Genomic DNA, 27489 nt, shown 5'->3' on the forward strand with positions numbered 1-27489 from the left:
TTTCCTGCCAGGGACATGCGGAAATGGAGCGTTATTCACTGACATTTCCGCATGCGGATTGACAAGCGCTTTCCAGGCGATAGCATCACTTGGAAAGTGCTTGTGACAACTAGGTCACACTATATAAATCCATGAAAACGGCATGGATTTATATAGTGTAACCCGAGAGAGTGGTTAAAAATAAAAAAATAAATATATACTTACCCTCCGATGGCCCGCGATGGCTTGCTTCGCTCGGTGCCCGCAGCGGTGGATTGAAAGACCTGCCGACGTCAGCGTCGAGTGACCCGTCACATGACTCTGACGTCAGCGCAGGTCCTTCAATCCACTGCAAAGTGCCGGGAAGCATTTTTTTACAGATTTTTTAATGGTACCTGGGTGTGGAGGAGACTCTCCTCTCATCTACACCCGGGTACCATCCGCACATTAGAACGCACCAATTACACAAGTAGAGATGCAGTCTTGCGGAATTGGTGCGTTCCAATGCAAGTCAATGGCGGCGAAAATGCAGCATTTCCGCAAATTAATTGGTAGTGCTGCGTTTTTTTCCGCAATGATAATCCCCAGCAGAAATTTCCGCAGCATGTGCACAGCACATGCGAATTATCATTGGGGAACATTGCTGCCCTTCTACCAAGCGTTATTAATGCCTTTCCGCAGCTGCAAGAACGCTGCAGAAACGCATTAAAAATGCATCGTGGGCACACAGCCTAAGGCTCACAACTAGATAACTTAAGACAAGAACACGTGAACACGTCCTAGGTATTGAAGCGGCGGTAAATGAAATGGATATTTCTACGTTAAAACTATTCCCAAGCATTTGAGAATACACCATAAGTGTGACGCATCTAAACTTAAAGTTCGGGGTATTGACATGATGACCACTAATATTAGGGAAGGTCGAGTGAGCCAACTATTAGCCCAGAAAGAGAGCCGATGGATTTGGACTTTGATCACCTATATCCACATTGTTTTAGCTATTTTATTTGTTTTACCTTTTATCTAGTATGGTTGGGTAGTAGTTAATAATTTCTATCTGTCAATGACGTTGAGGACTTCCATTCTGCTATTGGATAACATGGACATAATTGCTGGCACTGTATTGTCTCTCAAGATCTGTAACTTTTTTTCTGTGTGGGCATTTTGTCCGGTTATTATTGTATATATTTCGCATTTATAGATCGATATTTTGAGAGATATTTTCGTATATCTTATTATGCATTTATACTATGATCTCATATAATCGTGTTATACTTCATGCTTTTCTTAAATATATACTTTGTTTTGTCATGGCCAATTAACTTCTCTGACTTCTATAGAACTGGCTATCACCTATACCCCTTAGATACATATATACATTTGGGCTATGCTATTATTGACAGATTACCCCATTATGCTGGTTTCTTTTTCTCTCCGGTTGTGTTTGACTATATGTCTGTGGACTGGGCGGTACGCATGGCTTCACTGTTCTCTGTGGTGACCTCGCTGGCCGTATCAATCTGTGCTCCATGACGCATGATCACGTGGTTCCCCACGTACTTGCGGCGTGATGGATCATATGACGCGGTTGCCATGGATGCGGCGGTGTAGCGGTGATTGCCATGTGTCATGACACGCCCTCCCCACACCCATTGGCGGAGAGACTACACACCCCCTTTTCTATTAGCTCAAGGGCTCTTTTTAAACCCTACCCACCTACACTGACGCCACCTCCTGATGAAGGCAGCCATGCCGAAACGCGCACCAGGGTGAGCGCAATTGAGGAGCGTGTTCACATCCACTGTGGCTGTAAGTATTCTATAGGATTCATGCTACACTCTTTTTGCTGCCGTTCTTTAATCTTTTTTCCTACTTAGGTGCATTTTCTAGGCTTTAATATGTATTAGGATATACTTTTACCCTGTAGCCTAAGAGGTCAGGGCACTGATACCACTTATAAAGATCTGCTGTCCCCGGTATGAGCTATCTATATTAGTACCTATATATAGACAGCGGTATAACTAACCTCTCATATAGCAACTACTTCTGACCTACCTCACAAGCACCTGCACTTTTATTGAATGCTTCTCTGCATTTTAACAATATAGTCTTATTTTTTGGCAGCCCAATTATGTATTTACATCAGAAAAGAATCATGTTAATTTGTCTCATGCTCCTCATTAGTGCTCCTCCATTGTTTTACTATTAACTGTCTCTGTTTCTGCGATTCATATTTTTTTCCTGTATAAATTATAATTAATAACATTTTGTAATTTTTTCACTATTATATGGGACTCTGACTTGAAGTTTTTTCCTCGTTTCTTATGTATGGAGGAGCATGTGGGGCCCATTATACTGTATACTGGTTGGCCCACGACTTTGTCAAAGTTTTCATGTTGTGAGTTTTACATTCCCGATGTAGAATCAGTCTGGGTAAATGTACATGGACATGGCAATAATGGAAAGCTGCTAACTGGACTTTGCTACAAGCCTCCTAATATAGCTGAACACGTAGAGGATGAAATGCTGCAACAAATTAAAAAGGCAACAAAAACAAGTCATGGTGAAAGTGTTGGATCCCTTGAAATTGTTCCAGAAAATGAAGTAATTCTCACAGAAAATTATTGCAATTACATGTTTTGTTATACACGTTTATTTCCTTTGCGTGTATTGGAACAACACAAGAAAACAGAGAGAAAAAGGCAAATTGAACATAATTTCACACAAAATAGGCCGGACAAAATTGTAGGTAAACAACTTTGTTTCAAGTATGTGAAGCTTGTTCAAACACAATTGTGGCAAGTAACAGGTGTGGGCAATATGAAAATCACAACTAAAACTAGATAAAAAAGGGAGAAGTTGATTCAATCTTTGCATTGTGTGCATATGTGTGCCACACTAAGCATGGAGAAAACAGAAAAAGGAGAAGAGAACTGTCTGAGGATTTGAGAACCAAAATTGTTGAAAAATATCAACAATTTCAAGGTTATAAGTCCATCTTTAGGGATAAGCATGTTCCTTTGTCCAAGGTACGCAGCATAATCAATAAATTTACAACCCATACAGTCAAATATGTTGGAGGTTCAAAGGTGTTTTGGGGTTGGTTTTGGAGGTTCAAAGGTGTTTTGGGGTTGGTTCTCTGCCTCTGGCACTAGGTGCCTTGACTGTGTGCAAGACATCATGAAATCTGAAGATTAGCAAAGGATCTTGGGTCACAATGTAGTGCCTAGTGTCAGAAAGCTGGGTTTGCGTCCTAGGTCATGGGTCTTCCAGCATGACAATGACCCCAAACATACTTCAAGAAGCACCCAGAAAATGGATGAAATCAAAGTGCTGGAGAGTTCTGACCAGCAAGGAGTCTGGATCTAAATCCCATTGAACACCTGTGGAGAGATCTTAAAATTGCTGTATGGAGACAAATATTACAGTTTGAGAGTCCTCAGTTTTTGATACCATCTTTTCAGTTAGCCATTAGTCAGTAAGCTTTCGAGACTACTCAGGTCTCTTCATCAGACATAGTATAACACAAAATCTGAAGAGTCACATATTTATACACAACATGGCACAGGAATAATGCAATAGATGAGACAAGTGATGTGAAGCAGAAATATCAGTTTTGGAAAGGGAGAAGAAGTTGTGGCCGTAAAAATAAGTGGCCACAAGTAGATCTATTCTTTTTGTCTTTTTTTGTGTGGCGATGAGAATTCATCCTTGTTCTAAGTTTTTGCCTTGTCTCCCCTACATACAGACCCCGAGTTGGACATTTGGTACATATAATTAAGTACATTAGATGTGATGCAGCTGAAAGTATCTGGGATCTTGTGGTCCTGATGTGAGTTGGGAATCTTTATCTTGTCCGTGGTCATTATAAATGGACAGGTTTTACATATACAGTGGATGAGGATGAATTTTGTAAGTTTCACCACAAAGGTGAAACTATCCTCCCGGTCAGTTTGCTTTCCCTCCCAGTACCTTTTCATTCTAACAATGATAGGTTTTTGAGAGATTATACTTGTTCCTTCTATTTTTTGTTCTCCTTAGCTTGACTTCTTCGCCCTATATGAATGTGTTTTTGTTTCTCATTCAGGGTTTTCGTATTTTACTTCATACTTTTCTTTCCCCTTGTTGACAGTGTGTTGCAGCCTCCCCTCTGGTTCCTCAGGAGGTACGAGAAACTCCTCAACGGCTTATTAAGGAGTTAGGTCAGTGGTGGTGTTTTTAGTTGTGCAGCTAGGGCCTTTCTTGTCTGTACAGAGACTAGTTGGGTGTAGTTGTGGCATTCTCCCCTGTGTAGGTTCTCCGGTGGTTATCAAGATTCGCTTTCTGGTTAAAACATTTCCCACATTTTGAACAAGAAAAAGGCTTCTTCCCTGTGTGAATTCTCTGATGTTTATTAAGATCTGATTTCTTTACAAAACATTTCCCACATTCTGAACATGAAAATGGCTTCTCCCCTGTGTGAGTTTTGTGATGTTTTATAAGAGTAGACTGCGCTGTAAAACATTTCCCACATTCTGAACATGAAAATGGCTTCTCTCCTGTGTGAGTTCTCTGATGACTGGTAAGAGCTGATTTCTCTGCAAAACATTTTCCACATTCTGAACATGAAAAAGGCTTCTCCCCTGTGTGAGTTCTCTGATGTTTGATAAGCTTTGATTTCTTTGCAAAACATTTCCCACATTCTGAACAAGAAAATGGCTTGTCCCCTGTGTGAGTTCTCTGATGTATATTAAGATGTGATTTCTGTACAAAACATTTCCCACAATCTGAACATGAAAATGGCTTCTCCCCTGTGTGAGTTTTGTGATGCTTGATAAGAGTTGATTTCTCTGTAAAACATTTCACACATTCTGAACAGGAAAATGGCTTCTCTCCTGTGTGAGTTCTCTCATGCCTAACAAGATTTGATTTCTGATTAAAACATCTCCGACACTTGGAGCAAGAAAATCTATTCTTCACTGTGTGAATTTTTTGATGTTTGAGAAAAGACTTTTTGAGAGGAAAACTATTTCTATATTCTGAACGTGAAAATGGATTCTTTGCATTAGGAGCAGTTTGTTTTTTAATGCTTATTTTGTGAGTTTGATTTCCCTCAGTAGTCGGTAATGAATCAGAAGACAGGACTTGTTTCATAGGATCAGATGACAGATCTTTGCTGTGAAGGGATGATGGTAGATCTGGAGTAATGGCATTCACTTCAATTGTATCCTGTGGGATCTCAAGATCATCTGATATAAAAATCTCCTGTCCCTCTGATCTCCGGGTACAGTTATCTGCCAAGAATAAAACCAATTATTATTTTTTAATAAAAAATCCTTGAATTTTATATTTTTGAATATTTCTACTTAAACTGTCTGTAAATAAAGGCAAGTTATATAAAAAAAAAATTCATTTATTCACCAGGACAATGACCATCTAATAGAAAACCTCATAGGATGAACCAGTGGAGCGTGGTGTTCAACTGTTTGTTCATTCTGCCTCCCAAATATGGAGTAAAAGGCGCAGGCTCTGTCCAGCCACTAAGATTAGGTAGCCTGGGACCAGTAGTACCATCCAGTCTGGCAGTATGGGTGTGTGTGCTGTCCAGTTGGAGTAACCGGCTCCCAGCTTCAGCCATTTGGAAAGCACCGCACCCTACTAAAGCTGGAAGCATATTGCCGGAAGCTGCCAGATCCAGCCTTGTTCTCCTCTGGTTCAGTCCTCTGTGCTCAGCTCCTGGCTTGTGTATTTGCTTCCGATTGTGACCTCGGCCCGTTTACTGACTACTCGTGTCTTCTGATTTTGTATTTTCTCTGCCCTCCTGGTTCTGACCCGGCTACCTGACTATTCTTATTCCCATCTCACTCCACAGAACAGCAGGTAACACTATGGCCCAAGCCTAGGGGTCTCTGTGTAAGTCCAGATCCATGTAGAGGGGTTAAAGGGTGATGAGCAAAGTCATTTGTGAAATCTGTAAAGAGGGTAGATAGTGACAAGCTTGTTTGTGGTGGCCATCTTTTGAGCTGCCAGGTGACCATGAACAGCTCCCCCAATACATTATGTCTGTGAACTATTCCAGGAAAATCTGCATTCCTAACAGCTAAATGTCGCTCCTTCCCTTCTTATCCTGCCATGTGCCCAGACAGTAGTGTACAACCGTATACAGGGGATTGTCAGATTCAAGAGAAGTTGGAAAATAATTTGTAAGGTCCATTTGTTTCCTATTATCCTTTGTGAAGAATTCCAGAATTATCACCACATAAAGTGACGCGGGAAGGGGTTAAATCAGAGGATTATTGAAGTCAAAAACTGTGAGTATAGACAATAAAACATCTACTGAAATGATCAAACTCAACAGTCTCCATCAGAGAAAAATGAGTAACTAGTGGTGAAACCTCTCTGGGGTAATTAAGAGTCTGGGGCTCGGTGGCTCTTCATCATCTAAACTATCGTAAGGGACAATATTTTCTGTCACATGAGTGTCAAGAAGAAATATTAGACATTTAAAGTGAAGTTTTTTACAATACTGCAGAGCTGAGGGGTCTTAAATTTAGATCTCTGGCATTTGGAAGAGGCAATGGAGATCTTTTTGAAAGACTACCAGGGAGTTACAGAGACACATAAGTGAGGCCGGCCGATCCCACCACAATCAGACTATCATACAGAATGAACTTGTAAAAAAAGAAAGAATATATAAACATGTAACATCCCCAACAACAACGTATGTATGAAGGGAGAAATCCAACACTAAACCGGAGTCGCACTCATTTATGGTGGACCATTGGAGGTATGATGAATCCTGACCAGAAGAGTAGAGAAAGTATTAGTGCCCCCATTTCAGGAGAGATTGTGCAGTAATCTGAATTCTTTAGGATTGAAAACATAATGGAATTTATGACGTGGAGTGAATCCATGAAACCAGGGCTCGAGCCATGCCACCACATCTCCTGCAGGCGTGAATAGATGTGTATTACAGCCATCAGCCACGCACAGCTTAGAGATACAGTTAGGTCCATATATATTTGGACAGGGACAACATTTTTCTAATTTTGGTTCTAGACATTACCACAATGAATTTTAAACAAAACAATTCAGATGCAGTTGAAGTTCAGACTTTCCACTTTCATTTGAGGGTATCCACATTAAAATTGGATGAAGGGTTTAGGAGTTTCAGCTCCTTAACATGTGCCACCCTGTTTTTAAAGGGACCAAAAAGTAATTGGACAGATTAAATAATTGTAAATAAAATGTTCATTTCTAGTACTTGGTTGAAAACCCTTTGTTGTCAATGACTGCCTGAAGTCTTGAACTCATGGACATCACCAGACGCTGTGTTTCCTCCTTTTTGATGCTCTGCCAGGCCTTCACTGCGGTGGTTTTTAGTTGCTGTTTGTTTGTGGGCCTTTCTGTCTGAAGTTTAGTCTTTAACAAGTGAAATGCATGCTCAATTGGGTTGAGATCAGGTGACTGACTTGGCCATTCAAGAATATTCCACTTCTTTGCTTTAATAAACTCCTGGGTTGCTTGGGCTTTATGTTTTGGGTCATTGTCCATCTGTAGTATGAAACGACGACCAATCAGTTTGGCTGCATTTGGCTGGATCTGAGCAGACAGTATGGCTCTGAATACATAAGGAATTCATTCGGCTGCTTCTGTCCTGTGTCAGATCATCAATAAACACTAGTGACCCAGTGCCACTGGCAGCCATGCATGCCCGCGCCATCACACTGCCTCCGCCGTGTTTTACAGATGATGTGATATGCTTTGGATCATGAGCTGTACCACGCCTTCGCCATACTTTTCTCTTTCCATCATTCTGGTAGAGGTTGATCTTGGTTTCATCTGTCCATAGAATGTTCTTCCAGAACTGTGCTGGCTTTTTTAGATGTTTTTTAGCAAAGTCCAGTCTAGGCTTTTTATTCTTGATGCTTATGAGTGGCTTGCACCGTGCAGTGAACCCTCTGTATTTACTTTCATGAAGTCTTCTCTTTATGGTAGATTTGGATATTGATATGCCTACCTCCTGGAGAGTGTTGTTCACTTGGTTGGCTGTTGTGAAGGGGTTTCTCTTCACCATGGAGATTATTCTGTGATCATCCACCACTGTTGTCTTCCGTGGGCGCCCAGGTCTTTTTACATTGATGAGTTCACCAGTGCTTTCTTTCTTTCTCATGATGTACCAAACTGTAGATTTTGCCACTCCTAATATTGTAGCAATTTCTCGGATTTGTTTTTTCTGTTTTTGCAGCTTAAGGATGGCTTGTTTCACCAGCATGGAGAGCTCTTTTGACCGCATGTTTACTTCACAGCAAAACCTTCCAAATGCAAGCACCACACCTCAAATCAACTCCAGGCCTTTTATCTGCTTAATTGAGAATGACATAACGAAGGGATTGCCCACACCTGTCCATGAAATAGCCTTGGAGTCAATTGTCCAATTACTTTTGGTCCCTTTAAAAACAGGGTGGCACATGTTAAGGAGCTGAAACTCCTAAACCCTTCATCCAATTTTAATGTGGATACCCTCAAGCTGAAAGTCTGAACTTCAACTGCATCTGAATTGTTTTGTTTAAAATTCATTGTGGTAATGTCTAGAACCAAAATTAGAAAAATGTTGTCTCTGTCCAAATATATATGGACCTAACTGTATATCATGGCACAGGTGTAATGTTTTTTATGTAGTTTATCAAAATCCTGTTTGAAGTTAGTTGGTTTAAAAAGAAATTGAAAAGTCGGGATAAAGGGAAACTGTTGTTATTGTACAGAAATTTACACTTGTCCCTCATTTAATGTTATCGATCAAAAAAGCAAACTTTGACCTGGTCTTGTAGGCACCATACGAGCACATTCAGCAGCACAGAAGGGATAGAAGGTAGATTCATCCAATAAGATATCAGGGATCTAGGAAGCCAACAGCATCATTACCCTCCGCTTTCTCTTACAGTCCCATCATAATTTTTCTTCAAGTGATTTTCTCACTTGTCAGCACTTTCTACGTACGCTGTCATTTGGCTTTGTAGTTTACAGACTTGGGCAGGTAACGGTCAGCGTCTACTAATCCCAGGGGGTAGGTAGATCCTCCAGGTTGTAAGTTCTATAGAAAAGGGCTTTCACAATTACACAAAGTAAATTGAATATTTTCGGAAGGAGGAGAATGTTGTGGTCTAGAGGCAAAATGGTGATCACACGATTGTGATACAGCCGGACTACACCACCGATAAAGCATCCACAGCCGGTGACTGAGAAGAATCTGTGACTTCTCTGCATTTAGTGGTTATTACTCACCTGGGTAGTCATATGTAGGAATCTCCTCCTTACACCGCTCATCACCCCTCACATATGTCTCTGTAGTATTAATATGAGTCAGATCTTCACCCTGAAACAAATATTATAAAAGTCAAAGACAGATGGAGAAGTCACATGTGTGATCAGCTCTAATCCTGCCATCTCCACCGTTCTCATTATACAAGTATAAAACATATAATACTGGTGGATGAAACAAGACTGAGCACAAGACCCTCACAGCCGTCTACACATCATAGGGGAGATCTCATGACACCTTCTCTCCATCTACCTGATGATCCTGAGGAACATTGGGATCTTCTTGTTTACAGTCCTGTGGAAGAAGAGGACGGGGACATCTCTCTGGTGTCCTCTTACTGGATAGATCTGGAGGAAACACATACAGGGACTGAATTCATTCTTTACATACAGATAATTATAGGCCATGTGTATTTAGTCCTGTCTATTACCTGGTGATGTGAGGGGTTGGGGAACCTCCATCATGATGTCCTTGTACAGATCTTTGTGTCCTTCTAAATACTCCCACTCCTCCATGGAGAAATAGATGGCGACATCCTGACACCTTATAGGAACCTGACACATACAATGATACCATCATCCCCCCAATCCCTTCATAGCGTTACTGTATAATGTCCCAGCATTCCCAGCAGTGTCACCTCTCCAGTCAGCAGCTCAATCATCTTGTAGGTGAGTTCTAGGATCTGGTCATTGATGTCCTCATATATCAGGGGGTGAGGTGGAGGCCCCGTGATTAATCTCTGGTTATGGAGAGACACATTAATAAATCTCACTACAGACATTTCCAGAGTCCTCACCTCTCCAGTTCTGTCCATCTGTTATTCCCATAGATAAGAATGATGTAATGTGACGTCATCAGAATCTCTCACCTCTCCAGTAAGCCGGAAGAGGATCTCTAGGGTGAGGTGTAATATCCTCTCCACTATCTTGTCCCTGTCCATATCCATCTTTGATAGGTAAATCAGGAAAATTTTCTTATATAGAAGATCTTCACTGAGAGGATCCGGTATTGTAGAGACCTGAACGAGAAGATGAGCCGAGGTAACATCATAAAAATCCTGTGTAATAATACAATTACTGGAGACCATAAGGGAAACATATGAGGAGATTTATTATTTTAAATTTAGTTTTTTCTTTACATCTAGGAATAAAACCTTTATATTTTAGGCCACAGACAACAAGCAGTTTCTTCCTCGAAGTCTGCAGCTGAATACGTTTCTCATAGACTCACCTTCCATAACGCTAATTCTCATCTCATTTTCCGTCACTGGAATTGGCATTAGCAATAATGCAGGAGATATTTATTTCACGTGACATGAGAAATAACTACTTCATGATGAGGAAACATCTACTACGGATCTAAAACCATATTTGGAGACAGTCCGTCACTGACTACATCACCACTGGCCGTCTGTATGAATGTTTCCAGTCTTCCCCGAACTGTAATCTTCTATCAAGTTACATCTCATGTCTGATTCACACACAGAAGTTTGAGGCTTTTATAAAAGCGGTTTTGTTTGCACAAATGCCGCGGACAGAAATTATTTGATACTAAAGTCTACATGTACAGTGTATTATGGGTTTTATTTCTAGCCTTAGGCTTTCCTATATTACAAGAAAAAAAAAACATAAAAAAGCAGATATTAAAAGGTTTCAAAAGAAAATTTGCTCCAATAATTCTTGTAAAAAGAAAAAACATGCAAAAAGCAGAAGACACATTTTGTAATTTTTTAACATGTTATGAACTCTTTTGGGCACCAGAACATAGATATACACCTCAGGGATGGCACAGGTGCGGCAGCAACAAAATCCCTGGCAGTTTAACCACTTGCTCCTGCAAAAAGCAAACATGGCATCTAAGAAGGTGTGACAGAGTTCAGCTGAATGCCCTCCTCCCCCAAGTACTGGGCCTGTAATGTACAAAAGTCTATTAGGCCGGGCCAGAGGCAGAGTTCCATAACTTACTTTTTAACGCCTCCATAAACATTAGACTAAAGTTACATGGAAGCACTGATTTTGGTCGACTATATAATGTATTTGGGGACCTCCCTACAGATGCAGTCAGTCATACAAACCACAGGAAAGCTGCAATATTTGTGTATGGGGGAGTCGGGAGAGATAGCCGTCTGCCAAATGATCGTTCAGCCAACACTTATCTCATGTGTATGGGGCAGTTAGTATTACACTGACAGGCAGTGATAATACACGGTACTACAGTAGTACAGTGCATCACCTGAGCAATCAAAGGCTTCTGTGTTGTATGATCGCACTAATGAGAGTTATTTTAAAAAGTTTATAAAAAAGGTTTAAAAAAAGTTTTAAAGTGAAAATATCACAGTTTTAGCAAAAATAAATATTTGTCACTATAAGGAAAACATGCATATAATGAGAAAATGGAGAGAGATGTCAGCTCACTGTTTATTTAATGCACCTTGTCTGAAGAACACCGCATGGAGCCGCCTTGGTCAGGGACTGTGAAGACCCAGGGTCTTCTGTTGGTGTAACGCTACTAAAACAACACAGGGTGAGGGTAAAACAGCATGGTAATACTTTATTGAACCATAAAGAAGACATTAAACATACAGAACAGTCCCAGCAAATACCCAAGATGGTACAACATTACACAGTCTCACCCTTCCTTCTCCGCCAGCCTGGGATAGAACAGCTGCGACTTTAGAGACTTCCAGTGCTGACTACCTCAATCAGTGGCCCTCCGCTTCAGGTGGGCTCCCACAGAGAGAAGGTAGCGGCAAGTTTAGGAAGTCAACAGTCCATTGAGGTACAAGACCAGGAGACCCGATGGTCCCATCCTGGCCTCTCCGAGAGTTTTCATGGGACCAGACGACCGGTGGGTCCCTCTTGGCAACTCCAAATGTCTCCATGGGTTCTAGGTGACTGGTGGGTCCCTCCTAGCAACACCAAAACAGCATATCCATGGGGCCAAGTGACTTTTTCGTCCTCTCCCGGACTTCCCAAAAGTATCCATGGTCTCTCTGATGGTTAATGGAGCAGATCTGAAACTTTCCAGTGAGGGCTCATACCCTTAGATTAGAAACATGTAGAATACAAATCTGTGTCTCTTTAGATGCCATGCAATCCATCTACTTTGCTGAAGGATGTCTCCCATTCTCCTTCCAAAGTCCTTCTGATGTTCCGTGATTCTCTGTCCCAAATTTCATTCTGTCTACAGCACTACAGACATCCCTGTTTATATTTACATCTATGTGAGGTCATAAAGCCCAGGTAAAAGAGGTAAAGGTGCAGGGATCACTTATCATTGTTTGAGCTAATCTACTTACACAGTTGGTATCACAGGGGCTGTTGTAAATAAACTTTCAGCTGACTTAGTGCAATTTGTCATTATCACAGTAAACATGATTGTTTCCAAACGAACAGAATTCAGCATTCAGGGTTATACAAATACTATGACCTTTTTGATCAGCAAGAGAAATACAGCCCCTGACGAAGCTACTGTAGTAGCGATACACGTAGGTATCTATGCCCTACGTGTATCACTACTACAGTAGCTTCATCAGGGGTCGTATGTTTTTTAACCACTTGTGTGTCCCTACATGAAATAAAGTTGCTATTTTATTTATTATTTGTAGTAATTCTTATTATTTTTGGATGTGCATTATCTCACTGTGCAAGCTTTTCTCTACCTACTTTTTTATGTGCTTTGTTGCACAGTTACCATTGCACCCCGTATCATATTTCAGTGATTTAGATTGTGTGGTGCCGACTGCCAAATATCTTAATAGATTAATGTCTTCTAATACATTTTTTTTAGCGGACCTGACGAGCATCCCACGTATTGTAGTTAACTCTCTATACACTCTATTAAATAAATGACCCCCTATAGTGTTACAATTGATGAAATTGTGTACTGAAAATTACTGTACCGTTAGGTTTTCTTCAAATGTGTCGGTTTTATTAACATAGTTGCATGATTTACAGGGTTTATGTCCACATTTAAAAAAACCTTATAGGATAACCAAGTTACATTGCGTTTGATATTTGTTTCTTGCTTATTCCGCCTAGTGTAGAAGCCTTTTTGGATCCAAAACTCAAACAAAATATGCAAAAGAATTTACAAAGTCTGGAGGATGCCATCTCAGACAGCAAAAAAACTACGTTTGAGAGAGATATCAAAGACTACGAGTCAAATTCAATTTCCACATGGAAACGAAACAAACCAGGAGCTACTGTTCAGAAATACAGGTCACACAATATATTCAAAGGAAATAGAGGAGAGCGGAGGTCAGCTTCACAAATCCTAATGTGTCCATGGGTTCCTCTAATTATAATTCTCTGAGGACTTATCTGATGCATCAGTGGGATCAACTAAAGAAAGATGGAACAAAAATAAATTCTTCAGAACGCCTCACAATCCGGCACAAAACAACGGGCGGACAGAAAGCTCAAACGTTCCCGGACATGTGCGTTCCACGCCGGAGGGCATCACGGTCTCCTACCTGCGCATGAGCATGTCCGGAAGCATGCGTTCCACGCCGGATCGCATATGGTATTGGATTGCATACCACCAACATAGAAAAATCCTATCTCTGAGATCAGCATCATGGGAGACTAAAAACAAGTACTGCACATCCTCCCATCATGTAATAGGCATGTAGATCTACTTTATCACTACAAAAAATATGGGATGGTGGCCCACAGTATATTCCTAAATGGTCAAATTTGACCTCTATTACACAATTAGAGATACACAAGGATCACCACACTCGTTAATGACGAAATAGTATAAGTGGAATATAATTGATAAGTAATAATTCTGATATAGAAGCTCAGATATCTCGGTGAAGTACAACAATATGTGAACCCCATTCACAGGAAACTGACTAGCAATGGGTAGAGCATAAAATCCAAAAATATAATCCAGAATGGGGCTGTAGTCACACAAAACAGGCATAGGAAATTTGCTCACTGAGTCCCTTAGGGGCTCGTGAATCCAGTCTAACAATCCACTCACTTTCCTTTCAGAGGATACATCTATTATGATCACCTCCTCTCACATTGGGTTTAACCACCTCAATGATACAAAAGGAGAGGTCTCCGGGTTCACCTCGATGTGCACTGTTCATGTGTCTCACTAATGGGATCTCCCGACCATGGCATATATCGCCCAAATGCTCCCCTACTCTCCTCCTAGACACCCTCTTGATCTTGTCTACATATTCTAGGGGGCAGGTGCATGTGGCCATATATACTAGTCCTGAAGTTTTACAGATGGAATAATCCCACTGGAAAAAGATTTTAACCATGAGAAAGATTTACATGGTCTCATCCAATTACATGTACAACATTCTCCAGATCTAAAGAAACCGTAGATTCTTCTATCTAGCCAAGTCCCCTTGGGTGCAGTTTTTTTTATAGAAACTGTGCATGGTCCCTAATTGACCAACCCTTTCTAAAAGTTATTGTGGGAGTAGATTCCACAGCACCCTCAGGTCTGGGTCGACCACAAGTATATCCCAGTGTTTTCTGAGGATATGAAAGATACAGTCACTCTGATTGTCATAAGTTTTTCTTACTCGTGTAGTCCAATCTTCTTCTTGGTCTCTTGGATTGGTATGGAGGAGTGTCTCTCTCTCCCATTTTTCTGCAAACGATGATGCGGAATCGAAAATGTACCACGAGTACCCTTTATCCCTTAATCTGGTGTTCAGGTCTATTGCCTGTATATTAAAATCTGTGACATTCGAGCAGTACCTTCTCAACCGTAAAAATTGGCCCTTGGGTTTTCCTCTTTGTATGGGGATGGGGGTGGTGGTTATCCCACTTCAATAGTTTATGGTTTATGAGTGTCCCTAGGGTCCCATTTCAATCTTTCTTGATCAGTACATACAGGAACGTCAACTGGTAATAATTGGTGTTGGTCTGCTCCTTTAAACAAAATGTACTTTTCAGGTTATCCCCCCAGCACCCTCACTTATCTTCCCTTCTTTTGAGGCCCACAGAGTCAGACTCTACCGGTCATTCTCCCTGCGAGTGGCGGTTGTGTATCGCCCTCCGGGACCCTCCCGTCAGTTTGTGGATCATTTTGCCACTTGGCTTCCCAACTTTCTATGCTATGACATCCCCACCCTCATCATGGGAGACTTTAACATCCCAATTGGCGATTCAGTCTCCCCATCTGCCGCTCATCTTTTATCGCTAACTTCCTCCTTCGGCCTTTCACAGCTTACTAATTCTCCTACACATGATGGAAATACTCTTGACCTGATCTTTGCCCGGCTCTGTTCAATATATGACTTTACTAACGCTCCTCTTCCGCTGTCTGATCACAACCTTCTTTCATTCTCTGTCAAGAACTGTCCCCCTGCTCAAGACACCCCCACTTTCCACACTTACAGAAATATACAATCCATTAACACCCAGAAATGTATGAAAATGTTGCAAACATCATTGGCCCCAATCTCCTCCCTCACATGTCCTGACTCTGCACTGAAGCATTATAACGAAACATTGCAATGCTCCCTGGATGAAGCTGCACCTCCTACACAGAGAACAACTCGGCGCAGATGAGGACAACCCTGGAACACGCTTCTCCAGCGGTGCTCCACGTGCGCTGAATGGCTGCGGAGAAAATCTAATCTGCCCGAAGATTTCCTCCATTATAAATTTATGATTAAAACCTATAACTCCGGCCTTCACCTCTCCAAACAAACCTACTTTAATAAACTCATCATCTCACGGTCCAATAATCCTAAACGACTCTTTGACACCTTTCACTCTCTCCTCAATCAAACAGCACAAGGCCCGACCACCGACCTCAGCGCTGACGATCTGGACAATTATTTCAAAGAAAAAATTGACCATATCAGACGGGAAATTTTCTCCCAAACCTCACATGTAATGCATGCTCCTCCCTCCCACACTGCATCTTGCTCATTTTCTGACTTCGAACCAGTCACGGAAGAAGAAGAAAAAAAACATCCCTGGACGAGAACTGTGATGCTAACTACAGACCTGTCTCCAATCTTCCCTTTATCTCTAAACTCCTGGAATGCCTTGTCCAGTCCCGTCTGATCCGCTATCTCTCAGATAACTCTCTTCTTGACCCTTTACAATCTGGTTTCCGCTCTTTACATTCTACTGAAACTGCCCTCACTAAAGTCTCTAATGATCTACTAACAGCCAAATCAAATGGGCACTACTCCCTGCTGATTCTCCAAGATCTCTCTGCATCATTCGACACTGAAGATCAACAGCTCGTCCTCACTATGCTAAGCACTATCGGCCTCAAGGACACCCTTCTCTCTAGGTTCTCCTCCTATCTCTCTGACCTCTCATTCACTGTGTCTTTTGCTGGCTCCTGCTCCTCTCTCCTTCCCCTTATTGTCGGGGTTCCTCAATGATCAGTCCTAGGCACCCTTCTTTTCTCCTTATACATCGCTCCTATGGGACAATCAGCAGATTCGGTTTTCAGTACAATCTCTATGCTGATGACCCAATCATACACCTCTTCTCCAAACATCACCCCTGACTTATTACAAAACACCAGTGATTGTCTTTCTGCTGTGTCTAACACTATGTCCTCCCTCTATCTAAAATTGAATTTGTCAAAAACTGAACTACTCGTATTTCCTCCCTCCACTAACCTACAGTACAGACCAAAAGTTTGGACACACCTCATTTAAAGATTTTTCTGTATTTTCTTGACTATGAAAATTGTACATTCACACTGAAGGCATCAAAACTATGAATTAACACATGTGGAATTATATACTTAACAAAAAAGTGTGAAACAACTGAAAATATGTCTTATATTCTAGGTTCTTCAAAGTAGCCACCTTTGGCTTTGAGGACTGCTTTGCACACTCTTGGCATTCTCTTGATGAGCTTCAAGAGGTAGTCACCGGAAATGGTCTTCCAACAATCTTGAAGGAGTTCCCAGAGATGCTTAGCACTTGTTGGCCCTTTTGCCTTCACTCTGCGGTCCAACTCACCCCAAACCATCTCGATTGGGTTCAGGTCTGGTGACTGTGGAGGCCACGTCATCTGGCGTAGCACTCCATCACTCTACCTCTTGGTCAAATAGCCCTTACACAGCCTGGAGGTGTGTTTGGGGTCATTGTTCTGTTGAAAAATAAACGATGGTCCAGCTAAACACAAATCGGATGGAATAGCATGAAGCTGCAAGATGCTGTGGTAGCCATGCTGGTTCAGTATGCCTTCAATTTTGAATAAATCCCCAACAGTGCCACCAGCAAAGCACCCCCACACCATCACACCTCCTCCTCCATGCTTCACAGTGGGAACCAGGCATGTAGAGTTCATCTGTTCACCTTTTCTGCATCGCACAAAGACACGGTGGTTGGAACCAAAGATCTCAAATTTGGACTCATCAGACCAAAGCACAGATTTCCACTGGTCTAATGTCCATTCCTTGTGTTCTTTAGCCCAAACAAGTCTCTTCTGCTTGTTGCCTGTTCTTAGCAGTGGTTTCCTAGCAGCTATTTTACAATGAAGGCCTGCTGCACAAAGTCTCCTCTTAACAGTTGTTGTAGAGATGTGTCAGCTGCTAGAACTCTGTGTGACATTGACCTGGTCTCTAATCTGAGCTGCTGTTAACCTGCGATTTCTGAGGCTGGTGACTCGGATAAACTTATCCTCAGAAGCAGAGGTGACTCTCGGTCTTCCTTTCCTGGGGCGGTCCTCATGTGAGCCAGTTTCTTTGCAGAACTTGATGGTTTTTGCAACCGCACTTGGGGACACTTTCAAAGTTTGCCAAATTTTTCAGACTGACTGAGCTTCATTTCTTAAAGCAATGATGGCCACTCGTTTTTCTTTACTTAGCTTTTTTCTTGCTATAATACAAATTCTAACACTCAGTCCTACTGAATAATCAGCTGTGTATCCACCAGACTTCTGCACAACACAACTGATGGTCCCAACCCCATTTATAAGGCAAGAAATCCCACTTAATAAACCTGACAGGGCACACCTGTAAAGTGAAAACCATTTCCAGTGACTACCTCTTGAAGCTCATCAAGAGAATGCCAAGAGTGTGCAAAGCAGTCATCAAAGCAAAAGGTGGCTACTTTGACGAACCTAGAATATAAGACATATTTTCAGTTGTTTCACACTTTTTTGTAAAGTATATAATTTCACATGTGTTAATTCATAGTTTTGATGCCTTCAGTGTGAATGTACAATTTTCATAGTCATGAAAATACAGAAAAATCTAAATGAGGTGTGTCCAAACTTTTGGTCTGTACTGTACCTGTGCCCAATATTGTCACTTCAGTTTGTGGCTCCACCATTACTCCCCAGCAACCAGCAACAAGCCCACTGGTTTGTCTTGGGGTCATACTCAATTCAGATCTTGTCTTCAGACCTCACATCAAATCACTGGCTCGCGTCATCTACACCTCAAAAACATCTCTAGAATCAGAAATTTTCTTACCTTTGACTTTGTAAAAACTCTCACTGTAGCTCTTATTCATTCTCCTCTGGACTATTGTAACTCTTTACTAATCAGTCTCCCTCTTTCTAAACTCTCCCCTCTTCAATCCATCCTGAATGCAGCAGCCAGGATCATATTCCTCACCAACCGATACACCAATGCCTCTTCCCTGTGCCAGTCATTGCACTGGTTGCCCATCCAATACAGAGTTCAATATAAACTTATCACTCTCACCCACAAAGCGCTCCATGCTTTAGCATCCCCCTACATCTCCTCCATCATCTCAGTCTACCACCCTACACGTGCCCTCCGTTCTGCTATGAACTTTAAACTAAAATCCTCCGTAATAGGAACCTCACACTCCCGTATCCAAGATTTCTCGCGTGCTGCACCAATTCTTTGGAATGCAGTACCCAGGACAATTCGATTAATTCCCAATACCCACAGTTTTAAGCGTGCCGTAAAAACCCATTTCTTTAGACTGGCCTATCACCTCAACACACTTATCTAACGGTCCCAGTTTGGCCCATATTAAAATTTTCTTCAAAATCATGCTCATACCATCCAAATGTAGCACCCCGAGGGCTCGGCTGCTACAGGGGTATTGCACCTCAAACCAGAGGTGTGATATTCCACTCCCGGGTAAGGATGGAGTGTGGACCAGGACTCGGTAGGCTGCATGCACCACACACACCCCATTTCCGAGAGACAGCTCAACGGTGCTCCCACAGAAGTGCAGGCACGACAGCTTCTGTCCCTGGCTGGAGTGGGGCGGGGGAAGGAAAACCCAGTGGTGTAGGAGCAGATAGGGGTGGGTCTCTGGGCATAGGCAGGAGCCCATTGGTTGCTAGTCACCTGGGCTCGGGTGTTAGAAGGAGGTATAAAAGGTGGGCACCATCTTAGATCAGTGTTCAGTCCGGGGAGTGCAGTCTGAGGAGAAGACAGGAAGCAGAGCCTCTGCATGGGCTCTGCTCCGCAGGCAGGCCTTGTCAGGAGGCTGGAGCCTGAGAGAGAGAGAAAGGAGAAGGAACAGAAAGGAAAGTAAGATAGGAACTGGAACAGAGGAGGAAGGAAGCAAGGAACAGGAACACAGAGAAAGGCCCAGAGACCAGAGTGAAGAAGGAACCCTAAGAACCCACGAGATAACGGGTGAAGGGTTGGCAGAGCAGGGTACCGGAACCCAAATTGGTGGAGGCGACTAATCCTCAGCCAAAACCGGAGGTTGTGACCACATCTTGGTGCGACCCCTCACTACATCCACCAGGAAAGCATACCACATAGGGTCAGGGAAACCGGAGAGAGGTTTCGCCAACAGAAGGCCCGAGGAAGCTGGACAAAGGTGGGTCACTGGTGGGGACGGTCAGAGAAGGGAAGAGAAGGGAGCCCTGTGCCACACTCTGGAATTGCCTGGGAGTTGACCGATTCCCTCACCTGGTGGACGCAGCACGGCTTGGGCAGTCATCGCCTGCAGCATTGACACGAATAACAACTGTGAGTAAAGCATTGGAAACTGCAATTACAAGTCTCTGTGTTTCATCGCCGCACGAGCACCATTAGTATTGGGACGCTCACACCATCACTACCATCATCTACTCTAGCTGCCCTGAGGCAATACTTCTCCCGTGGGGAGTTATCCCATTCTTGGCTGCGCATATAACATCAGCCTCAGCGGTCTGCAGCGCAGCGGCGGTCCCCACTGACCGCAATCCACGGGTGGCGTAGTCGGACAATTACAATACAAGTAGACTGCCACTGGTTTGACCACCCTGGGCACGGACCGGGTCACCGCCACACGGAGACTACAACCCCCAGCATCCTACAAAAGGCCCGGTTCCGGGTTCCCAGCACAGGCCCAGGGGGCGCGTCACATGCAGTGATTAGCCTCTGTCTGTACTGTACACATACTGGCAGGCGACCAGTTCATGTAGTCTTATGTACTTACCCTATTTACTATATTATAGCTGTATTATAGAATATATGTACATTTTACCTTTGTGTCCCCCCTATTTGCTTATAGACTGTAAGCTTGCGACCCTCACTCCGTTTAATATCTCAGTTAAGCTTATTCTGTAAAGTCTGTATTGTCTGTACAAGTCCCCCCTAAAATTGAAAAGTGATGTGGAATATGTTGGTGCTATAAAAATAAAAATTATTATTATTATAATTAAATTCAGATGTAAATCTAAAGCCCACTCTATTGATGCAGAGTTCCCCGACAAATCTTCCATGAAGTCATTATGTCTGCTACACTCGACTGATCTCGATTTCAAGAAACGTCTTACTCCTCTGATACCATCCTCATGCCGTATATTACTGTACAAAGCCTCGATATCTAGTAAGGCCGGCTGCTCCCCTACATGCATGTATACATGCTCGAGGGTATACATGGAGGGGAGCAGGCAGAGGGAAAACCAACTCCAGAGGGATTACTCCAACTGCAGGACCTCAGGCGGTACTGTGGGGGCATCATACATACTGCATAAGGGGCATAATGGGGGCATTACACTGTGTGGGGGCATCATACATCCTGTATAAGGGGCATAATGGGGCATTACACTGTGTGGGGGCATCATACATCCTGCATAAGAGGCATAATGGGGGTATTACACTGTGTGGGGGGATCATACATACTGCATAAGGGGCATAATGGGGGCATTACACTGTGTGGGGGCATCATACAACTTGCATAAGTGGCATAATGAGGGCATTACACTGTGTGGGGGCAACATACATCCTGCATAAGGGGCATTACACTGTGTGGGGGCATCATACATCCTGCATAAGGGGCAAAATGGGGGCATTACACTGTGTGGGGACATCATACATCCTGCATAAGGGGCATAATGGGGGCATTACACTGTGTGGGGTCATCATACATCCTGCATAAGGGGCATAATGGGGGCATTACACTGTGTGGGGGCATCATACATCCTGCATAAGAGGCATAATGGGGGCATTACACTGTGTGGGGGCATCATACATCCTGCATAAGGGGCATAATGGGGGCATTACACTGTGTGTGGGCATCATACATCCTGCATAAGGGGCATAATGGGGGCATTACACTGTGTGGGGGCATCATACAACTTGCATAAGTGGCATAATGAGGGCATTACACTGTGTGGGGGCAACATACATCCTGCATAAGGGGCATAATGGGGGCATTACACTGTGTGGGGCATCATACATCCTGCATAAGGGGCATAATGGTGGCATTACACTGTGAGGGGGCATCATACATCCTGCATAAGGGGCATAATGGGGGCATTACACTGTGTGGGGCATCATACATCCTGCATAAGGGGCATAATGGGGGCATTACACTGTGTGGGGGCATCATACATACTGCATAAGGGGCATAATGGGGGCATTACACTGTGTGGAGGCATCATACATCCTGCATAAGGGGCATAATGGGGGCATTACACTGTGTGGGGGCATCATACATACTGCATAAGGGGCATTACACTGTGTGGAGGCATCAAATATACTGCATAAGGGGCATAATGGGGGCATTACACTGTGTAGGGGCAACATACATCCTGCATAAGGGGCATAATGGGGGCATTGCACAGTGTGGGGGCATCATACATCCTGCATAAGGGGCATAATGGGGGCATTACACTGTGTGGGGGCATCATACATCCTGCATAAGGGGCATAATGGAGGCATTACACAGTGTGGGGGCATCATACATCCTGCATAAGGGGCATAATGGGGGCATTACACTGTGTGTGGGCATCATACATCCTGCATAAGGGGCATAATGGGGGCATTACACTGTGTGGGGGCATCATACATCCAGCATAAGGGGCATAATGGGGGCATTACACTGTGTGGGGCATCATACATCCAGCATAAGGGGCATAATGGGGGCATTACACTGTGTGGGGGCATCATACATCCTGCATAAGGGGCATAATGGGGGCATTACACTGTGTGTGGGCATCATACATCCTGCATAAGGGGCATAATGGGGGCATTACACTGTGTGGGGGCATCATACATCCAGCATAAGGGGCATAATGGGGGCATTACACTGTGTGGGGCATCATACATCCAGCATAAGGGGCATAATGGGGGCATTACACTGTGTGGGGGCATCATACATCCTGCATAAGGGGCATAATGGGGGCATTACACTGTGTGTGGGCATCATACATCCTGCATAAGGGGCATAATGGGGGCATTACACTGTGTGGGGGCATCATACATCCAGCATAAGGGGCATAATGGGGGCATTACACTGTGTGGGGCATCATACATCCTGCATAAGGGGCATAATGGGGCATTACACTGTGTGGGGGTATCATACATCCTGCATAAGGGGCATAATGGGGGCATTACACTGTGTGGGGGCATCATACATCCTGCATAAGGGGCATAATGGGGGCATTACACTGTGGGGGCATCATACATCCTGCATAAGGGGCATAATGCGGGCATTACACTGTGTGGGGGTATCATACATCCTGCATAAGGGGCATAATTGGGGCATTACACTGTGGGGGGCATCATACATCCTGCATAAGGGGCATAATGGGGGCATTACACTGTGGGGGGCATCATACATCCTGCATAAGGGGCATAATGGGGGCATTACACTGTGTGGGGGCATCATACATACTGCATAAGGGGCATAAGGGGCATAATGGGGGCATTACACTGTGGGGGTCCTGTACTATGAGAACAATACGTTTCCTCCCTTCCTGTCTCCATAGTTGGGTCGTATGTATCTATTACAGGAAACAGAACAAAAACCTTATGATTCTTATAAAGGGGCAACACAAGACCCCAAAAGAGCCTCCGTGCTGAAGGGGTTTATGCCCCCTGGGCCCAGTAATGGGGTCTCCACATACCTCCACCTGCAGAGCCGCCACCACATATATGGCTGTTGTGTGCGCACAGGAGCTGTGATGAGGTCACAGGAGGGGAGGAGTCAGGGGTCACATGATCAGGGGCCTCAGTGGATGCAGGACTCTGCTGTGCTGGTTGTCATGGTGCTGGATGAGCTGAAGTTTATGTGTGGGGTCAGGAGGGGTTTACAGTGTGGATGTAGCAGAGCCGCGCATGTACGAGGTGTACGGAGCAGAGCCGTGTGTGTACGAGGCGTACGGAGCGGAGCCGCGCGTGCACGAGGCGTACGGAGCGGAGGCGCGCGTGCACGAGGCGTACGGAGCGGAGCCGCGCGTGCACGAGACGTACGGAGCGGAGCCGCGCGTGCACGAGGCGTACGGAGCGGAACCGCGCGAGTACGAGGCGTACGGAGCGGAGGCGCACGTGTACGAGGTGTACGGAGCGGAGGCGCGTGTGTACGAGGTGTACGGAGCGGAGCCGCGCGTGTACGAGGTGTACGGAGCGGAGTCGCGCGTGTACGAGGTGTATGGAGCGGAGGCGCACGAGACGTACGGAGCGGAGCTGCGCGTGCACGAGACGTACGGAGCGGAGTCGTGTGTGAACGAGGCGTATGGAGCGGAGTCGTGTGTGAACGAGGCGTACGGAGCGGACCCGCGCGTGTACGAGGTGTATGGAGCGGAGCCGCGCGTGCACGAGACGTACGGAGCGGAGCCGCGCGTGCACGAGACGTACGGAGCGGAGCCGCGCGTGCACGAGACGTACGGAGCGGAGTCGTGTGTGAACGAGGCGTACGGAGCGGAGTCGTGTGTGAACGAGGCGTACGGAGCGGACCCGCGCGTGTATGAGGCGTACGGAGCGGAGCCACGCGTGTACGGAGCGGAGCCGCGTGTGTACGAGGCGTGCGGAGCGGAGCCGCGCGTGTATGAGGTGTACGGAGCGGAACCGTGTGTACGAGGTGTATGTAGCGGAGCCGTATGTGTACGAGATGTACGTAGCGGAGCCGTGTGTACGAGGTGTAAGGAGTGGAACCGCGTGTGTACGAGGTGTACGAGGTGTACAGTGCAGAGTCGCACGTGTGTACGAGGCGTTCGGAGCGGAGTCGCGTGTGTACGAGGTGTACGGAGCCGCGTGTGTGTGAGGTGTACAGAGCGGAGCCACGTGTGTACGAGTTGTACAGAGCGGAGCCGCGTGTGTACAAGGTGTACGGAGCGGAGCCACGTGTGTACGAGTTGTACGGAGTGGAGCCGCGTGTGTACGGAGCGGAGCAGCGTGTGTACGAGGTGTACGGAGCGGAGCAGCGTGTGTACGAGGTGTACGGAGCTGCATGTGTACCAAGCGTACGGAGAGGAGCTGCGTGTGTATACGAGGCGTACGGAGAGGAGCCGTGTGTGTACGGAGCAGAACGTATATAACAGAAGTAGTTAAGTGTACGATGCTTCGGGTATATAGTCCGGAGTGCAGACATTGCTGAGTGTGAGGAGCGAGTGGAGTCTGGAGAATCTCAGCTGTTCCATCCATTGATGCAGTAAACAGCGCGCAGCAATGATAAATGATATTGTGATCCTTGGTTGTGAATATTGGGACGTTTCAGTGTAATAACCTTTCTCAAACACTCGCTGGATGGGGGCACTGTGGGCAGGAAGAGCTTATAGGGGGCTACACAATTTTTAAAGCAGTTTCTCAACAATAAGGCGACACCAGAATGTGGCAGAAGATCTCGCTTCCATGGCTCGGAAAGGAAGAATCACTACAGTGGGTACGGAAAGTATTCAGACCCCTTTACATTTTTCACTCTTTGTTTCATTGCAGCCATTTGGTAAATTCTAAAAAGTTCATTTTTCCCATTAAAGTCCACTCTGCACCCCATCTTGACTGGAAAAAAAAACAAATGTAGAAATTTTTGCAAATTTATTAAAAAAGAAAAACTAAACTATCACATGGTCATAAGTATTCAGACCCTTTGCTCAGTATTGAGTAGAAGCCCCCTTTTGAGCTAGTACAGCCATGAGTCTTCTTGGGAATGATGCAACAAGTTTTTCACACCTGGATTTGGGGTTCCTCTGCCATTCTTCCTTGCAGATCCTCTGAAGTTCCGTCAGGTTGGATGGTGAACGTTGGTGGACAGCCATTTTCAGGTCTCTCCAGAGATGTTCAATTGGGTTTAGGTCAGGGCTCTGGCTGGGCCGGTCAAGAATGGTCACAGAGTTGTTCTGAAGCCACTCCTTTGTTATTTTAGCTGCGTGCTTAGGGTCATTGTCTTGTTGGAAGGTGAACCTTTGGCCAAGTCTGAGGTCCAGAGCACTCTGGAAGAGGTTTTCATCCAGGGTATCTCTGTACTTGGCCGCATTCATGTTCCCTTCAATTGCAACCAGTCGTCCTGTCCCTGTAGCTGAAAAACACCCCCATAGCATGATGCTGCCACCACCATGTTTCACTGTTGGGATTGTATTGGGCAGGTGATGAGCAGGGCCTGGTTTTCTCCACACATACCGCTTAGAATTATCACCAAAAAGTTCTATCTTCGTCTCGTCAGACCAGAGAATCTTATTTCTCATAGTCTGGGAGTCCTTCTTGTGTTTTTGAGCAAACTCTATGCGGGCTTTCATATGTCTTGCACTGAGGCTTCCGTCGGGCCACTCTGGCATAAAGGCTCGACTGGTGGAGGCAGCAGTGATAGTTGACTTTGTGGAACTTTCTCCCATCTCCCTACTGCATCTCTGGAGCTCAGCCACAGTGATCTTGGGGTTCTTCTTTACCTCTGCCACCAAGGCTCTTCTGCCACGATTGCTCAGTTTGGCTGGACGACCAGGTCTAGGAAGACTTCTGGTGGTCTCAAACTTCTTCCATTTAAGGATTATGGAGGCCACTGTGCTCTTAGGAACCTTGAGTAATGCAGAAATTCTTTTGTAACCTTAGCCAGATCTATGCCTTGCCACAATTCTGTCTCTGAGCTCCTTGGGCAGTTCCTTTGAGCTCATGATTCTCATTTGGTCTGACATACACTGTGAGCTGTTAGGTCTTATATAGACAGGTGTGTGCCTTTCCAAATCAAATCCTATCAGTTTAATTAAACACAGCTGGACTCCAATGAAAGAGTAAAACCATCTCAAGGAGGAACACAAGGAAATGGACAGCATGTGACTTAAATATGAGTGTCTGAGAAAAGGGTCTGAAGACTTTCTACATTTCTGTTTTTTTCAGTCAAGATGGGGTGCAGAGTGTACATTAATGAGAAAAAAAATAACTTTTTAGAATTTACCAAATGGCTGCAATGAAACAAATAGTGAAAAATTTAAAGGAGTCTGAATACTTTCCGTATCCACTGTATATGGTTTCTGGACTGCTGATTTGTCTGGAATATTGTGCAGCTGCCAAAACAGCAGACCCCCTCTCCCACTACAGTGACCCCACTTAGGAAACGATATTCCTCTGGTATTAGAGGTTAAGAATACAAAGGACATGATGAATTCTAACTCTTTTCTTTAGACTATGGACTTCTTAGGGTGCCAACCTCTGCAGTCATTCAGTGTTAGTAGTAATAAGGGTGAAATAGTAATTATCAATACACCCCATCCTATTTCCTCTCATCTCCCAATGTGCCCGTCCATCTTTGTTATCATTTTTATTCTATTTCATACAAAGACTTAGAATTCATCACGCCCCTATGTATTCTAAGCCTCTAATCCCACATTTGTTATTATTCCGCCCCCACAATGGGCGTAAAGGCTGCTGGAATAATTATGTCTAACATTCTGGGAGTGTGTCATGGGTGTATCAGGTTTGATAGACAGTCGTTCTGGATCCAGCTGTAGAAGGTCGCTGCGCTTGGCTTTGCAGACACCTTTTTGATTCTTTCATCCCTGTAGTGTAGTGCTATCCTTCTCTCGCTAGGACCCAGCAGTGATCTCCTCTTTCTGCTGCTA

General features: G+C 44.4%; 1 protein-coding gene across 1 annotated transcript; it reads right to left on the reverse strand.

Annotated features, from left to right (window-relative positions):
• Window positions 1-2616: 2616 nt before the first annotated feature.
• Window positions 2617-23621, reverse strand: LOC141171857 (uncharacterized). Its single transcript, XM_073655486.1, has 7 exons — window positions 23569-23621; window positions 10149-10298; window positions 9918-10019; window positions 9711-9834; window positions 9533-9627; window positions 9244-9334; window positions 2617-5252 (listed from the first exon to the last, which is right to left on the reverse strand). Exons 2-7 carry the CDS (start codon window positions 10224-10226, stop codon window positions 4237-4239), a joined length of 1506 nt encoding a protein of 501 aa, XP_073511587.1. The 5' UTR covers window positions 10227-10298; window positions 23569-23621; the 3' UTR covers window positions 2617-4236.
• Window positions 23622-27489: the final 3868 nt, after the last annotated feature.

The sequence above is a fragment of the Phyllobates terribilis genome, unplaced genomic scaffold, assembly GCF_046119375.1.
Source record: "Phyllobates terribilis strain yellow unplaced genomic scaffold, ASM4611937v1 Scaffold_12__6_contigs__length_324123572, whole genome shotgun sequence".
Lineage (NCBI taxonomy): Eukaryota > Metazoa > Chordata > Amphibia > Anura > Dendrobatidae > Phyllobates > Phyllobates terribilis.